The sequence below is a fragment of the Melanotaenia boesemani genome, chromosome 14 (assembly GCF_017639745.1).
Source record: "Melanotaenia boesemani isolate fMelBoe1 chromosome 14, fMelBoe1.pri, whole genome shotgun sequence".
Lineage (NCBI taxonomy): Eukaryota > Metazoa > Chordata > Actinopteri > Atheriniformes > Melanotaeniidae > Melanotaenia > Melanotaenia boesemani.
This window is the reverse complement of record NC_055695.1, coordinates 5,895,636-5,914,122: the sequence shown is the minus strand read 5'-3', so window position 1 is coordinate 5,914,122 and position 18,487 is coordinate 5,895,636. Positions and strand designations below refer to the sequence as shown.

Sequence of the window (18,487 nt, the reverse complement as noted above, 5' to 3'; positions counted from 1 at the left end):
AAAAACTTTAATGATGTATTGAAAGCAGTAAAATATACAAAGGGGATTTCTTTCTGTTTTTATTTTATTTATTTTAAGTTTTTTATTATTATTATTATACAGGGGTCGCTTTCAAATTGCGAAGGCTGACTGTGCACACATGCTCTGCTCCACTGGGTACTTTCTGCAGATGGTCTCATTGCTATGCAGAGAAGAGCCATCTCTAGATTTGCATTTGGTCAATTTTTCCGTTTAAGTTGGACATCTGTCTGTAGTAGGATTTAATCTGCAGGTCCCCATGGAGGCTGCTTGGATTTTAATTAATTTTGTTAACGCATCAATAATAAAAAAGAAAAATGGAAGTCAGTTTCTCTCCCTGTCGGACACTTTGGTTAGCTCGGTCTGCTTGTCCTGTTTAAATTAATGTCACTGTATTTAATGGGACTATTTTGCTATAGCAGTTAGTTGAATAATAAATGCCCAGTTAAGGATTATTTTATACCACACTTTATATACAGAGCTGCCAGCTTTCATTCCTCCTCATTTCTTTCTCTACTCAACTCTATGTTCCTTATTGACCTTGTAGTCAATCTCCCTTTGCTGTGTGAGATTCATTCAATGACAACAAATTTATTAGTTCATTCAGTCATGGTCATCAAAAGCAAATGTGACCAGTAAGGCAACTTTTCTGCCCACAGTGGCCAAAGTTTTCTCTTTCGTCCTGGCTGGATGGTTGTTGTCATTAATCTAGCAAGGAGATGTGGTTACTTTTTTATTGACCTTTGGGAAAAATATTAAAAGCAGACACTGTCATGGTGTTTTGGCAATAATTTGCAACTGACAGCGAAGGAGATGGATTTCCCTTCAGGATGGCAGTTTATCTCTGCTGCCCGTGGAGTCTGGGTATGCTCTAAATCAAGCTTTTGTCAAGGATGATTGAGCTGAAATAGTGAACAATCTAAGTATAAGCTCAGAGGAGATGAGATTCTACAGTGTTGTTTAAATGTGTGTGTATGTTTTATCATAACTCTGGTATTGTCTTCGGGGCTTAGATATGCAGCAGTAGCGTATTTTAAGACTGTCTGATTGAAGTTTTTCTGTTTTTACTTAAATTTTCTTGTTTCCAAGTTTTTTTGTTTTTTATTTATTTATTTAACCCATTCTCTCTGAGGGATACAATGGAAATGCCACAATAGTTCTTACATTGCAGTCTATTAAATTAATGGCCTCTCAGCTTCTTTAGAAAGTCAGTTTGCTGGACAGTTAATGCGACCTTTCACACCTGGGTAATTAAATCCTGTACCTGGCTGTTTTGGGAAATTTAATCTTTTATTAAATTTGCCTTGCCACTGTGGATATAGTTTTTATGTACCTTTATCTACGTTTGCATTACTCTTTAAACTAATTTATTTCACAATTCTTCTTTAAAGCTCATCTGAGTATATCTCGGTGTCATAAAATAAACTACTTTTCTCACCATATTTTTCCCTTTGTATCTGTATGATCTTAAATGGAGACATTATTAAGTGCATTGAAGCCTTTGCTATAAGTGGGTTACATTAAGTATATCTGTAGCTAAATAAGCTCCTGAATTTGCCACTTTCAGACCATTCTGTACAGCACAGACTGTGGAGTTAAGAGCAATAATTTGAGTTTCAAGGACATGACACATACGACCATATAAAAAAAAAAAATGTTCTTTAATTGTACTTTAATTTAGACTTTATTTCAGAATCTGTGCATTTGTCTTAAGCAGTTTTTCCTCCCAACCATATATGATTACTTTAATTACATCTTGTTCACCTAGTTTTCCATGTATGATTTCTGTTTTTTCTGCAGTGTTTAAACAGTACATATTCACATCAAACGTCACTAAAACCTAAAGCCATTTAGAAAAAAAGTTAAATTTTATACAGTCTAAAATTCTTGCTCATAGGACCTTTTTTTTCCATGAATCTGCTCACATTCTCATCATAGTCTCTCAATTCCAAATTCTCTAGGTGGAGTGTCCCGTATAGAGCATGCATATTATCCAGTGCAAATTATCCAGTGCATGCACGATTTTAACAACAGACGAGCTTGCAAGGAATGACTCCTGACTGTTGAAGGGTTGGACAGGATGGCAAATTAGCATGCACAGCAAGGAGTGCTTGAACTGAGAAGCTTGTATAAGCCACAACAAAATGTCAGTAGAGAGGACAGCAGCAGTCAGGAATCACTTCCCAGGCTAAACCAGCATGTGCTAACAGTTAGCCATCAGGACAAGGCCATGCTGATTGATCAGGCGGTTGCAAAAATTTACCTGCACAGAGTCAAGTGAGCAAGTGGCTGACAACAACTAGCCACGTTCAGGCCAGGCTAGCATCTGCTACTGAGTTATTTGGCCCTAACCAGACAGATAGCTTCCACCTGGCGCTAGCTTTTGCTAGCCTTTAACAGCCATTCACCTGGACAGGATATTACGGGAACTAACTGTACTTTGTGTAGATGCATGTGTTTACTGGAAAACTGAAAGTATTTTTTTCTTCTCTGCTACAACCACTAAAGAGACATGGAGAAATGGAGTTACTTATTGCAGCAACCATAGTTTGAATTTACCAACATTGTGAGCCAACAAACCATGAGCAAATCAACCAGCATTTGTGGTGAAGCCATGTTTGCTGAGAGTATTTTATTTGTTTGCCAAGTAATTTGAACCTGAACAATAGGTGTGAATCCACAGAAAATTCTGTGTTTTTTAAAATACCTGTATACATGTGGATTATTTAAAGTGTTCCAAACTATTCCATAAATGATGTCAGCAACTTCCAAATCTTCCCTTATGATCATGAAAGTTTTAAATCTAGCTTGACTAAGCTCATTTAAATGAATGTGTTTTGGCAGTCACTTTAGGGAAGAGGCCAAGTCAGGCTAAATGGTCACCTTATTCACTGAACAATATTCAGTGTGCCATAATTACTCAAACTCAGTTAATATGGTGTAATGCCCATTTGTCTACAATCTATCTTCAATGACTGAGTCTATTATTATATCTTACAGCATGTTATGGCCTAATGGCACCAAAAGTTTGCATAAGAATATTTGGCTTTTTGTGTGTCCTTTCATGTTTTATGATATGCAGTCAACCCACACACTAAATCACAGCTTTTTAATTAAAAAAAAAAAAAAAAAACTAAATACAGAATGTGTATTAGATTTAATTCAGCAGAGGCTATGCAGCATCTTCTAGTAGATCACCCAGCCCAGTAGTAGAAATAAACACATTCAGCTTGACTGGAGCTGAGGATCAGTTATCTGCCTCAACAATTTCAAAAGGTTAATTTTTCCCATAGAATAATTTCCTCTTGAAACACAGGCGGCAACTAAAAACACAAGAAAATAAAAAAAAAAAAAACAAACAAACAAAAAACAAACAAACAAAAAAAAAACTCAGGTAAATACAAAGAAGCATCAGATGTTGCAGAAGAAATCTATAATCTTCTGCTCTGTTAGATTTGCTGTCATTTTAGTCCTTTCATTTCAAAATGCTACATTAGCATGGGACACTTCATAAATTTCACACCTGTTACAAAAGCTGCTTTGCAATTTTGTTCAGCGTTGACTTCATACTGTCATCTAGAATCATTTTGATTTAGGTTTGTGTCTCAGATGAGCTGCAGAGCTGAGCACAAACCACACGTGGTATGAGTTTACCAAGTTATTTTATTCACTCTCCAGCACAGACAAACGGACACAGCTTCGATTATGACTGCTTGTCAGAAAGCTGCTGTTTGTCTAAATAATCTGGACAATCCGAGAGCACACAAGCCACTGATTAACTGTCCACATGTACACATCTCTCTGAAAATAAACAAATATGAAAGGGAAGAAAATGAAATTGTTTCTATGTGCCTTTTTTTCTTTTATTCCCCCCTCCCTTTCCTACTCCTACACATTTGAACCTGCTACGAGTCAATTAACCCAGTTTTAAAACAGGTGTGATAAAACCAAATGCCTTCATCGCCGCCAGCTGGTGCCTCCAACACTCCCACTGGAGACAGAACGCTCATGTTTCCAGAGATGACATTATCCATCATGATTGTATAATGTGACTAAAATTTCAACCCTGAAATACAGGAGACTTTTTATGCTAATTATCTACACAAAGCTGTTGTTTGAAAGATTTCTGCCTGCATGTAAAATCACAGTAATGGCCTCATGTGAATAAATGAGACTGCCATATCCTCAACCGACTAAGTGGTAAAAACTGTTCAGTCTGTGCCAAAAAACAGTTTTTCCAAACTTGTTTGGCCCCTCACTGCATGTTTTTTTTTACTCTTCTCCTAATATGTAAGAGCAACCTCTTGAGGCAAGAGAAACTTGTGGACACCAAATGTCTTGTCTCCTTTCAGACTGCATTTCAAATTAACAACCTACAGTGGAAGTAATAAATTCTCTTCTAAGGGTGTTACCCCTAACACAGACACAATTTTTTTTTTTCTGTGGCAAAACTGGCTCCCACAATCTCAGATGCAAAATTGTCATATATAGTTTAATTGCATATATGTTTATAATGAACTCTCCAACCGGGACAAGAAGTTTCTAAAGATCACAAATCACTCTCTCATGCAGATTCACCCTATACACAATTGTTTTTCCAGAACACAAGAACATTTCCAGAGTATTAAATGAAGAGAAATTAAGTGAATCACAACCATGCTTCCGAATCTATTTATAATCCATCCTCCTGATATATTGTGAACTTCTAATTGAAGTTTCTTAAGGCTGAAAAACAAAGACAAAAAATGTAAAAGAAATTCTGTTCATAGAACCTATTAATCATGTATTTGTCGTTGCAATGAGGCTTTTTTGCAAGTCTTCACTGTGATTTTGTGCCACTTCACTTTGCCAATGTCCTTCAGATATCTGAAGTTGGAAGGCTTCCCTGCCACCACTCTGATCTTTAGTTGGATTCACAGATTTTGGAGGGGATTTAGATCTTGACTGAGGGCCACTCTAATACGTTGATGCTGTTTCCTGTTAATATTTCTTGATCATTTGGTTGCTATTTGTCAGGGATTATCATCTTAATGGAAAATCAAAAGCTGTCCCATGTTTTCCAGCATAATCTTCATGTAGTCATCATTTCCAGGGATTGTGAAATACCAACAATAAGCTGATACTGACAAGGCTGGTTTTGGATTCCAAACAAAGGAGGAATCCTTGTTTGCAAAACAACTTACTTAAAAAAAATAAAAAATAAATAATAAAAAAAATTGCTCATATAGGTCATATATGACTATGTACTAATTTGGACACAAAGGAAAAAGACAATTTTTCCACACTGCAGTTGTTACATTTGTCAACAACGCAACACATAACAGTTTGACAATAAAGGCTGAACAAACATAACTATTACTTTCTTAAGAAACTGGGCTGATCTGAAAAAACTTTAAGAAGACAGCTCTCTGTTTTAGGAAGAAGATAATATACTTCATCAAAATGTTAATGTTATCATGTGGTCATAGATTTTGGTTATTAGACAAGATTGCTGCTCAAGTTTATATTTTCTTAGTTTCCACAACAGAAACTCCTGCATCTCAACTTCCTCAGGTTGGAATCTAATGACATACTCCCTGCAATACCAGCAAAGCTAATGTTTTAATTAAGAATGTGCACAACCAGTTGATTAGTCAAAATGGCACATGTAGTTGAGTAGTGTTTTTGTTGGAGGCAGGAGGAGAGTTATGTTTCCTACAAAAAGATGTGGAATTAATGTTTAGAGTGCTTTTTCTGTCGGTGTTTGCACTTACAGCAGAAACAACAGACAGACCTGAGCAAATGTTGGCAATGGCACCAAAACAAAGTGAGCTTAACAACAAAGTCAACTTCACATTAAGTAGAGTGAAGCCAGCTAACCAGTGTTCAGACTGCTTCACCCGCGGTGTGTGGAGGAGAGATACCACAGGTCCTTCCTTCCTGCTGCTGTCAGACTCTACAATCTGCACTGCTTCCAGTCGCACACACAGCCATAACAAAAAACTAATAACACACACAGATGTGAAATAGCAATACTTGTGTAATAATGTAAATTCATTTTGTAAAAATGCTTTTTATATAGACTTCTATATAAGTTTTTATATATACTTTTTATATAGTTTTTGTTCTGTACAGTTTTTGTTCTTATCTCTGTGATGCTGTTTTTGAACTGATTTTGCACCATCACCTTTGCTGCTGTAGCAACGAAATTTCCCCACTGTGGGACAAATAAAGGATTATCTTCTCTTATCTTCTACCACCGTAATGAGGACTTACTAAACTACCACAAAAATGTTGTGCTTCATGAGCAAAATGACCAGACAAAAAGAGAATGAATAATATGTTTTTTGTAGATAAATCCTCATGCTGGGGCAGAATTTAGCTCACCTGGTGCAGCTACCCCATTTACAGAGGCTACAGGTCCTCTGCATAGCTGGCCCAGGTTTGAATCCCAATCTGGGACCTTTTGAGGCATGTCACCAGCTGTCTGAAAGGCAGAAAAAGCTCACAAAAAAAAATGCTTGACTAGCTTAAAAACTTACAGTCTGTAACATAAGACATTATTAAAGTAAGAGTCCATGCTATAACCAACTCAACCACCCACTGAGATGACTGTTTATTTAGTCTAAATTACATTAACATATTAAAATAAATAAGGGGCTATTTCATTGAGCAACATCATCAAAATCTGATTTTGTTAAGGCCCATTAGCAAGCATGTCCACGGTTTGCTGCGATGAGGGTGCTGCCAATCCTCTCATCAAATTTCAGCCCTGTATGAGATCTGCATAGCTCGCATATAAGTTTGTGCCATGCAATTACATAAATCCTCAGGTGCATATATAATTGAAAAGGACATGCTTACTTTGGCATACAATGGATCTTAGCCTGTTATGAATGTCAGTGGGCATTGTTATGGGAAAACAAAATGTAGAGATGAATTTGACAGATGACACCACAACTTACTCATTATACTTTACACCAGGGATCTTTATCACAACTCCATTTCCAGCTCACTGACTCACAAAGTCATTATCCCAAATATAATTTGCACAAAGGACAAGACTAAATAATGTGGAATATATTTTGTGTTTCTCAGGAGAGTAGACTGTAAAGAGAATGACTGTTAATCTTATTTTGCATGACGTTTAGCCATGTGCTTTCTCTTTGCTCATTCGTGGTTTTCCTCAACCGCAATCTCTATTAGTTTTTTCTCTATTTTTTTTATTTTTAGTGTCATTAGTGGGTTTTTTCTCAGTATGGATTATTATTTTGTGACTCTGCTTTGCTCCCTTTAGGTGACCGAAACAAGGACGGGCCCTCTTGGATGCAGTAACTATGACAACCTCGACTCTGTCAGCTCCGTTTTGGTTCAGAGCCCTGAAAACAAGATTCATTTGCAAGGTTGGCCATCCATAATTGAACTCTCCCAATTTCTGATGGAATTGTCACAGTGTCTGTTCTCTGGCAAGCTTATAACTGCAGCATGAGAGTGTCAGAATGAATTTAGCTTCAATCACTCTTTTGCTTTTCCCCCCCCTTTTTATTTTCCATTGCATGCTTGCAGAGTTCTGAAGTGGATTCCAGGCAGTAATGATTCAGAACAAAAGTAGCCAAAGTGTGCAGCAAAAAAAAAAAAGAGAAAACCTTTAAGTGAATATCAGCATACTGCATGTGATGCCAAGCACATGTCAAATATTGTAAAAGAACAGAAAAACACCTGACTTTAACTGTTTCAGAGCAGCCATGTGTACACATTTTATTAAAAGACCTCAGTACTGTACAGCTTCTTCCTTATTCATCCATGCGTTTGTCCTGTTTTTGTCCTTGCCTCAGGTCTCCAGGCCATACTGCCGGGGTATCTGAGGGTCAGGTTCATTCAAGCCGCTCTCAGTTACATTGGCTGCAATGAAGAGGGCCAGTTTGTGTGCCGGGACAACGACTGCTGGTGCCAGTGTGCCATCGACTATCCACGGTGTAATTGCCCTGAGGTGGATCTGAAGGCTATGGAAGCCAGTCTACTGCAAATTCGGGATTCCTGGAACATGGCCAACCAAGACTTTGAGGAGTCAGGTCAGTGTTTTTCCACCCACTTGCACTCATTCAGCGATAGTGACTCTCTTGCTGAGAACAAATTACACCCTGATGTTAGAGGAGATGATGGGGAAAAGAAAACAGAGCAGAAAAAGAAGGGACTGTGACATCTTCCTAAATTACACACACACACACAATAAAAACAACTTAGAAGAGCACCTCATCTGCAAACACTAGAATTATTCTTCAAAACTAATCTATTTTCCAACTTCTGTTTTTTTTAAGTCTTTGCTAATTTACTTCTAAAAAAGATGCTTGTTTGGGAAATATTTTTCTATCTTAAAATAAACTGTTGTAAATCTAAGTAGAGAAGCATGTTGATGCATAAACAGCCAGTGTATAAAGTTCTGTCACAATGGTGCTCTTCATTAATTTCTATCATTTTCCTCAGTGGGCTAATACAGGTATACACATAAACGTGATAGCTGTCTCAGTAGAAGCAGCACAGCAGAATCTCTTAAATTTACAAATCTGACATCCCATCATGTAGATTGTCAAAACATACTGTCCTCCTCCCTGACATCCAAACAACTACTGCATGGTGCATCTGAGCCTCACTGCGAGTAGGGAAATGGCACAGTTTATATTTCAAAGTCCAGAAAATAAAAGCGAGAGAGAGGTTGGGGAAAGGGGGGGGGGGGGGGGGGGGGGGGGGGGTTGGGGGGCATGTAAAACGATGTGACTGGATCAGCAGTGATTCAGTCAAAGAGAGGCCCTCCAGTAGCCTGAGGAGGATCTGTCATGCCCCAGAAACAAACTACATTTGCTATAATCTGCTAGAAGCATATGATGTAACCTCTAATATAATACTTCACGTCTCACTTGCTCCCATTTTCTCACTAAACCTTATTTGAAATAAGCTGATAAATAATGCAAAAAGCATGACTGCATCAACAGATTCATATGAGCTCTCAAACAAGTTCTTTTTTTTTTCTTAAGAATAAACTGACCCTGTCTGGCAGACTCTTTGACAATTATGTGAAATTGCACCCTGTGTATCGCATACAATATCTTAATGTATTCTTCCACCACAGCACTCGAAGGTTGTCTCAATGTTTCAGACGTTTTCTGCTCTGCCTTGAGCTGTTTTCACTGCACCTTGCTGCCTACATGCCTCTGCACTGAGAGCAACTCTATTTGCACACAGTTGGCAATAACTTAAGCAGCAAGGTGCCCTGAGTAGTGCATTTGCAGTGTTGTATTTAATAAAAGAAAAAATGAGCTCCTGTGAACCCCCTGAGGATCTGCTTGTACCATTGATCTTATAGAAAACAACTTGCATTGGTAGCAGAGATTTTAATAATCATAACTAGAGCTGTTAAATAAGGATTCTGCAGTCAGGTGATGACGGATTTGCTTTGATCTCACAATGGGTTTAATGTCCTTTATTAAAGATCATATATTCTTTAGCTGGATCAGTATCTGTGTTTATATTCATTTGTCTGGTGCACCCATAACACTGTAGTATAGAGGAAAACAGAAATATAAACACATCAGTTCAGTAGCGCAACATATTAGAAAGTAAAAGCATATTTAAGAAAATCCTACAGTTTTTTTGTTAAATACTGTTGGAATATCGACCCAGCTATTAATATAGAGTTATTCAGAGTTTTACGGCCTTGTTAACATTTTAAAATAAAATTTCTATAAAATCATCTTGATTATTATTACCTTCTAGTATTCCCATCTTATTGTAACCTTTAAAACTGCAAGCCATCTTTACTCATTTTGATTCACCTGTTCTTTTTTTTTTTTTTTTGTCTTTAATGTAAAAATGCATCTCTAACATTAGACCTTTAAGCCCAGTCTACATGCAGACACGTCCTCAGGTGTCAAATTATAAGTCCTTAATTTATGCAAAATGCATTGATAGATATCTCACAATAAAGGCAAATGAAAACAATAAATATATTAAAAGAACAGTTACTTTGTTGATATGTGTTTAATTTCTACAGTGACCAAACCATTTCCCATCTTCATATCATCCTCTCAAGTCTTGGCTTTCTGGAGAAAAACATTGAAACAAACTAAAGAAATATTTACATATTTACACTTTTTCCTCCAGCTGTTTTTAGTTGTTTACATTTATTTATGCAACTATTTACCTAGTATCCTCTCAAAATCAAATCTAACTCAGCTCATTTTTGTTGCCACTGTCCATCAAAAGCGTCTTCTTGGCTTTATTCCAGCCATATAGGAGCATTATTTTTGTTCTTCTTAAGCTGGATTTATACTCGTGTGGCAGCTGCATACGGTTGGGCTGGCATAGCTGACGCTGGTTAAATGTACTACGCTCTCGAGTGTTGGATTACTTTGTTGTGTTGCAGTTTCTCTTCCAAAACTGAAGGTGGCAGTGGGGCTGGTATTGGCTGGTAAACTCCACACCAGCAGTGACACCATAACTAACTTTATGCAGTATTACTCCAGCTTTAAACAGAACACTTTTTGATCTTTGGCTGCTGCTGATTGGACATTACAGCTATTAGAAGCCAAGTGGTGGAAAGTTTGACAGGAAGTGGCTTCATAGTGGTTTCTTGGTCAAAATGTAAGTCTGTTAACAACAAAGCAGTGATAGTGACCTTTTTTATTATGAAAATGTGTTAAATGATCATTTTATCATGGATCATTTTATTATGGATTTGCCATATAGAGTCTGAATAAACACTAAATTTTCCGGCTGGATTTTAAACTTTCTTAATGGATTTTAACTTCTGTAGATCACCTCAAGGGTAAGCTATCGATCATAGTTTACCCCACACTTACTGTTCCTAAGAAATTGTTGACAATATAAGCGATAGCACTCATGGAGTTTTAAGGGTTAATGAAAACCACCAAAATCAGACAGTTTGTTCTCTTTTAAGACCAAACAAAGATGAGACACGGTCCCTTTCTTGGATTTGGTGGCTGACAAGATAATCATAGTGGTTAGATTTCAATCTTGTTCTTTTTGTACTTGCAGTTTTCATCTTTCCACAGATACTTGATAACCTTATTATTAATTTTTTTCTCAATGTGTTTATTATTATTATTATTATTAAACACTTTGCTTTTTAAGTAGCCTGGCAATATGTTTTTTTTTTTTTTTTTTAAAGTGTTTTTCTCCAACCTGTTCTCTGTTATAATTTCTCCTTTTTGCATTTCTTTCAACAACTTCTGTTACTCCTGTTTGCCTTGTCTTGTCAGACTTGACAATTTTGTTGCATATCATGGTGAAGGGTGTTTCAATAACTCAAACAAAGAAATATAATGAAAGCTAGATGTTGTATGGTATCCAAAGCCTGATTTCCCTTATCTCTCTATGACTCAGAGTTTCCATTGTTGTTTAAAAATGAAACATGTCAGCGAACCATGCTGCTGATGTTGACGTGTACTGTACACAAACAGAAAAGACAAAAGCATTTATCATGGGTTGTCTTTATATACTTCTGTCTGAAACCCATTTCATTAAAGTAAGACAAATGAGCATGCATAATTAAAAAAGTATAACGTGTGGAGACTGAACCTTGTAAGTTTTCTTCTCCCATAGACATAACCACTGTAAATCTCCTCCATATACTCATTTAAATACTCACCTACAGCCTTTTCAATCAGCTTATTAATTTCACAGACACATGCAACCCACCTTACATAATCACTAGGGAAGGCATTGACACTTAATTGGTTTTCTAATCAGATGCTTCATTATCAAGATAATGTTAACTAATTACAAACAGTCATGCGGTCATTTTTATCAGAGTTTTGCACACTTTGATTGTCCATACCACCAATGACCATGATATTGTTATTCAATGTCCTGGAAGTGTAATCTGTTTACTATGGTGTATGCATGTGGCTGCTCTGTGAATGGCTGAGGGGATATCTTTAGCCATTTGTTGATGCATGCATTTATCTTTAACACTAGAAGTCCCAGGAATTTTGATGTCTCCCTAAAGTCCCAGAGAAGGGTCGAAAGACCTTTAGTCCAAACTGACGACTCTGCTGGCAAAAATTAGCATCTCTTCATTTGTAAATGCAGCCATTACCTGAGGAATGCACCCATTGCATCCAGCCCCTCCTTGTTACCTTGAAACGTCTGGTAAATTCTGTGGCAGTGGGGGATGGTGGGCTGAGGGGGATAAATAGTAGCTAGCTTCACCTCGAACAAATAGAAGGAAGCAAAATGCAGAGGCGGCTTACAACTCAGCAGGCATTGGACCTGATCCTCAGCGATACAAACCCTTGTGACTCAGATGGAGAAGAGATACAAATTCAGCTGGATTCGGACTCTGACTCTGAGCAGTCTTCAGGTAAGATTTGAAACTATTATTGAACTTTTTGGTATGACAAATTTCTTTCTTTCTGCTTTGTCCTGTACTGTGAGTTGCAACACTGGAATTTCTCCATTTTGGTACAAATAAAGGATTTTTTTAATCTTATTTCCAAAACATCCTATTTTCGTCCTCTGAAATTGTGAAATTGTTTACCTTGCAGATGATGAGACTGCTCCACTGCCAGAAAAGAGGGCTCGGTTGGGAAGTGAGAGGACAGAGATGGCTAAAGATGGCACAGTGTGGCATGAAGAACAGCTGGGGACATGTCTCAATTTCACCCCAATAGAACCATACGGCACAGATGGAGAGCCAACTGCTAAGGCCAGAAGAAGTATCCGGACTCGTCTTCAAAGCTTCTTCTGTTTTATAACACTTGAAATGCTTCGTAGCATTCAAGAATGGACCATTCAGCATGCACGGCAAAAGGAGCAGGCAGATTGGTTCATGAACCTCCCAGAACTAATGGCATTTATTGCAATTATTATCTTGCGGGGGGTGAAGAAAGTTCCATCACTACGTGACAATTGGTCAGCAGAGCTGGGAAACCCACGAATCATTGCTACTATGGCCCGAAAGCGCTTCCAAAACATCATGCAACACCTACGCTTTGATAACATGTTCACACGCAGTGAGCGAGTGGAGACAAATAAGTTTGCTGCAATTTCTAATCTGTGGGAATCTTTTGTCAATAACTGCATCAGATCTTATAACCCTGGTCGACACATCACTATTGATGAACAGCTTTTCCCGACAAAGACTCGCTGCAGTTTTCTGCAGTACATTGCAACAAAACCGGACAAATTTGGCATTAAGTTTTGGCTGGCTTGTGACTTGAAATCAAAGTACATTTGCAATATCCTGCCATATCTTGGCAAGGACCCCAGTCGTCCCAGTGGAGAGAGACTCTCTGAGAGTGTAGTGATGAGGCTGATGGAGCCGTTCATGGATAAGGGCAGAACTGTAACAACAGACAATTTTTTTACATCGCTGTCCCTTGCGCAACGACTGCTTAGCCGGAAAACCACCATCCTTGGCACAGTCAACAAGATTCGCCGGGAAATTCCTCAGTCAACTAGACTGAAGGACCACACTAAATTCACCACTCGAGTGTTTTCCACCACTGGTGCAACACTCACAGTATATGCGCCGAAACGGAAAAAGACTGTCTATCTTCTCAGCAGCATGCACAATGTGGTTGAGACTGAGAATACCACCAAAAGGAAGCCAAACACTGTCACACAATACAACACCACAAAGTGTGGTGTGGATGTGATGGACCAGATGGTGCGGGAGTACAGCGTGCGTGCAGGAACACGGAGATGGCCAGTCGCCGTGTTCTACAACATGATCGACATGGCGGCACTGAACGCTCATGTTCTTCATAAGGAATGCACCGGAGTGCAGGAGAGAAGAGTGGACTTCCTGGTTGAGCTCGCGAAAGAGTTGGCCAACTCTCATGTGAGTCAGAAGAAGGCACATAAGGAGCAACTGCTTCCGCAGCAACCTCCCACACCTAGCCCTGGGAAAAGGGCAAAATGTCAGGTCAACCATCGATGCAAGAACAATTGCGCAACTGTAAGATGTGTTGACTGCTACAAATACACATGTGGCAAATGCAGGATGGAGATACCATGGAAGTGCCAAGCATGTTTGGACTTAGCACAGACGGACTGCTGAAAGAGCAGAAAAGCCATTCACACAAGGGCATGCCACTGTAGCCTTGTGTAAATATTTGTGAAATTGTTTCATTACTTGCATTATTTTAACTGTTTTGTTGTTTTTTTTATGACAAAAATAAAAAGCATTGGAAAAAATTCACAGTTGTTCTTTTATATCTTTGTCATGTTGACATTTATGCCCTCTTGACTTAGACACTAATGCTTCTGGATATTTTACTCACAGACCCTGCCTGTACCACCACAATCAAAAAATGTTCATTTTAAATATTCAAAATTGTTCATTGCTTGGGCTTTTTGGACATAAGGTACATGAACATTGGGTTAGAAAGTTTGAAAAATTGGTAAAAAATTCTGAAAAATTTGTATTTTTTCATTTGTATGAAAAGAGGAGAGCTGGACCTTTTAAAGTGATTTTTTAAAAAAATATGAATTCATCATTTTGTCATATCATTCTAAATTGTTTGCTTTTTTATTGAAGGCCCACAATGATTATCTTTTTTTTTTTCTTCTAAAAGCACACAAATGTGTCGAGGAGGTATATATCATATATCATATCAAATATATTTTTAATTATTTGAAATATACTAGAATGCAGGAAAACCTTTCTGAATCTGTTTGAGGTCTACTCCAATCTCATACTCAGGGGACCAAGCAGTGTCTCAAGCCAAGCTTTGGGCAAAAGTTGACAGTCCAGTTTCAAGAGTCTACAGTGTCTCCCCTAAGTATGCGCCCTCCTGGGGTGTGCCAGTAATTGACTCGTCTACAAACAAAAGAAGCTGTTCACAGCTTAAGACAGGATTTTAGCTAAAATCCTACTGGTCAATCGACCCATCTCTGGGTTGTAAAGGTAGAAAGGTCAATTGACCCCTCTCTGGGACTTCTAGTGTTAATAAACTAGACTACTGTAACGCTGTCCTCACAGGTCTCCCTAAAATGTCAGCCAACCAGACCCCTTAGGTCATCACTATTAATAAATACTATGCAACACCAAATATTAGATCTTATAATGAAACAGCAGTAGTAATACTAGTAACAATACTCAGCATATATACAACAGCACGTGTACTGACAATAATCATACTATTAACAATAACAATATATTTGTATGAATAATTATGGCTATAACACTATAGTAATAATACCAATGTCTACAGCTTTATATAATATATCCTAGCTGCTATTACTGCTACTACTACTAACAGTGATACTACTGCTGCTGCTACTAGTACCACTACTATAATAATAATAATAGCACTTAGCATATTTTTTTAACAAAAATTATACATTTAATATTCCTACATGACATAATAACCTATTACTGTCACCATGTGATGATTTCTCATTTCTGTTCTGTTTGAGGACTTTTTAATAATACAATGATTTGAAAGTGCAGATATTCAGACATTGTTTGTTTTTCTCCATCTGATTGATCCACATTTGACCCCACACAAAAACATTTTCATAGTTGGTCAAAGTTTAGAATGTTCTAATGTTCAAGAAACAAGACTGAAATCATAGTTAGGTGAAAATGATGTTTATCATTGATGTAGCTGAAGGTGATCAGTGGAATCCTTGTTAGCATGGTGTTATCCTCTGTAAAATAAGGAAAAACCACAGCAGAAGTTTCACTTTTACACAGAAACTGTTACTGTTAGAAACTGTAACAGACACAGAGTTGTTGACACATTCTCTGAGGTCCCTAGATGTCCCTGGACACAGCGTGCATGCATATGAACCTTCCTATTGTGGAGCATTTCCTCATTATCTGTGGGTGTGACTTTTTAGATGTTTATTTTTTTTTTTCTGATAATATGGCCAGAGCTGAAAGGCAAAGATTGTGCCACAGCACCCCATTTAACTGCCTATTTCTATCAGTATTCACATCAAACAATGTTTCTTCCAGCTTAACCTCCCATGGCCCTTAAAAAGCCTTTTTACTTATTTAGTCTGACTCAATTTGCAGGTTACATAAACGGTAGTTGAGAGTTAGTTTGACCTTTGTTTAAAAAAAGCTTTCTCATTTTGCATGTCTTCCAGATGAGTTTCAGAACTTTGTTCGGAAGCTTCCCACCTTCTACGCCCTGAACACGTCTGCCATCCAGTACTTCTGGAAGACGGAGCCATCCGTTCACCAACGCTACAAACAGCTGGAGCTCAGCACCCAGCAGCTCCTGAGCAAAGCACGACGCATCGTCAACAAGCTCTTCACCCTCAGCAAGAGGTGTCAAACTCAGCCCAAAATTATTATGCTGAGAGAGAGGTGAGAAATGGATATGTTTCCCTATTTCCTTTGTTCATTTCTGGATCTGTGGGTGTGTGTGTTTGTGTGTGTTGGAGGGTTCCTTTCTAACAAGCTTTGAATGGCAGTGCTCGTTCATTCCCTTCAGCCCATTCTGCATGCAGTGCTTTGTCATCACCTGAACTAGAAGTCTCCAGCTGAATACGCTTTGATATTCAGCTGAAGTTAGCTACAGTGTCACACCTGATCACTTGGCTGCACCTCCATCTCTGATCTCCTGTACATCCAGAAAATCAAGACTATCCTCCTGTGAAATTAAAGTTTGCAATGTTTTAAAGAAATATGCAAAGTTTGGGAGATTTGCCTTCTGGTTAACTAGACTGTGATGAGATCTTATATAAAGCCTATCTGTGGATCTCTGAATCATTCCACATATTTTTTTTTCTTTCTTATGGAAATCCAGTCATACAGTCTGCAAGAGAGGCTTATGAAAAAGTCATATATTCATTCTCTGCTAAGGTGCTACAAGTTATTCCTTGTATTCAGATTGCCAATGAACTACATAGTTGATAAACAATTAACTCTTTTTGCCACACTCATGGGAAGGATGTATATATTTTTAGACCCTTTTTAACCAATGTCACTGTTTATGTTTATTAAATGTATTTGAAGGATATTTAAATACTGGCTATTGGTGAGTCTTATTTATAATCACAGACTGACCATTGCTGCAGAAAGAGTTGAAATCTGATGTGCAGTGTGCACTGTGTCTTCAGTTAGTGGTTCAGTTCACCACATAGCACATTTACCCAAATTTCCCTGAGGGCTCTCCGAAGGGATTAATAAAGTATTTCTATTCTGTTCTATATAGAACCATTTTCTATAGGTCTTTTTAATGAAACTGATTCTGCATCGTATTGGATTTTTTGCAGATTACTTGCATGAATGAGCTCACTTGCAGACATTGAAAGAGAAACAATTCAGCTGTTTTTTTTTTTTTTGTTGTTTTTTTACTGACGTACCTCTTTAAGAAAGTAGTGGCAAGTACTAACTGTGATCATTCCCAATTAAAAAAAAAATAAAATAAAATGAATGCAAGACTAACTTTTTGCTTTGATCTCCCAAGCAAATGCCTCCTTATTTTAACAAGAGCCCGACGTGACATATTTGTCACATACAGTTTCTGAAACATTTTGCTTTAATTTCTGGTATAAACTTTGTTTAAAATCCTGTTGAACACAATCTGATATGTGTCTTCTGTCCCTTAATAGATATCCAGAAGCAGAAAACCACATTATAATATTTTTAAACTATCACATTTTGTTAAAATTTGTTAAAGGGCCAAATAAAGACCTCATAAAAAAAAAAAAAAAAAAAAAAAATTGGACTTTTCTCACCATTTTTTCATGGGTCGGGCCTTTATGGGTTAAACGACCCCTGCCTTAAGAATGGTGTGACACTTCTTTGACTTTTTTTCAAAGTGAACATGAAGGTGAAAATTAATTTAATTCAAGGTCTTTGTCTCAGTATCACATTCTGAGATATCTCTACTTATAATGTTCAAAGCATTTAAATCACTCACTCAGTATGAATTGGTATAATCTTCCAGGCTATTAACACTCAGTTTTTAATTCATCATCTTGTTATTGACAAAAAATCATCGCTGTTGTCTTAATACAGCACAGATGTAAAATAGTATTGGGTTAGAGAATATTCTTTTCTGCATATAAGAGCTGCACTTTAGTCTTTTTTAGCTAATGTACTAAGGTACAACGAGTACTTTGCTAAGTAGCTGGATATATCCTCAATAATTTACTGATATAAGGGAAACATGTGCAGTTTTTCTAATGTGCATAATATTTCAAATTTTATGCTGGGGACATTTGGGTGAAAGTATTCAGAGATCAGTCACTGAATGATGAGATGAAGCAGGAGTGAGAAAATAATTATTGTTCTGATATAACCTGAGGATGTTTCATGCATTTTTTCTCTCCATCAAAGATTTTTAATAATGTAGTATACTTTATATTTAATTCTATTAAATTTTTAACATATAAAAGTAAATTAATTTTTTATCCTATTCTATAAAAACATTTTTCTTTCTCTAGATCACTCACTTTTCAAATTAAATATTAGATATAATAATGTACTTTCGAAAAATGTTTTCTT

General features: G+C 37.3%; 1 protein-coding gene across 2 annotated transcripts in view; it reads left to right on the top strand.

Annotated features, from left to right (window-relative positions):
- brinp3a.1 (bone morphogenetic protein/retinoic acid inducible neural-specific 3a, tandem duplicate 1) overlaps nt 1-18,487 on the top strand; it is a 63,048-nt gene that overhangs the window by 37,404 nt on the left and 7,157 nt on the right. For both annotated transcript variants that reach the window (XM_042007394.1, XM_042007393.1), the window contains exons 5-7: nt 7,295-7,400; nt 7,833-8,069; nt 16,117-16,339. In XM_042007394.1, coding sequence (XP_041863328.1) covers nt 7,295-7,400; nt 7,833-8,069; nt 16,117-16,339 — 566 coding nt within the window. The remainder of the gene's footprint in view (nt 1-7,294; nt 7,401-7,832; nt 8,070-16,116; nt 16,340-18,487) is intronic.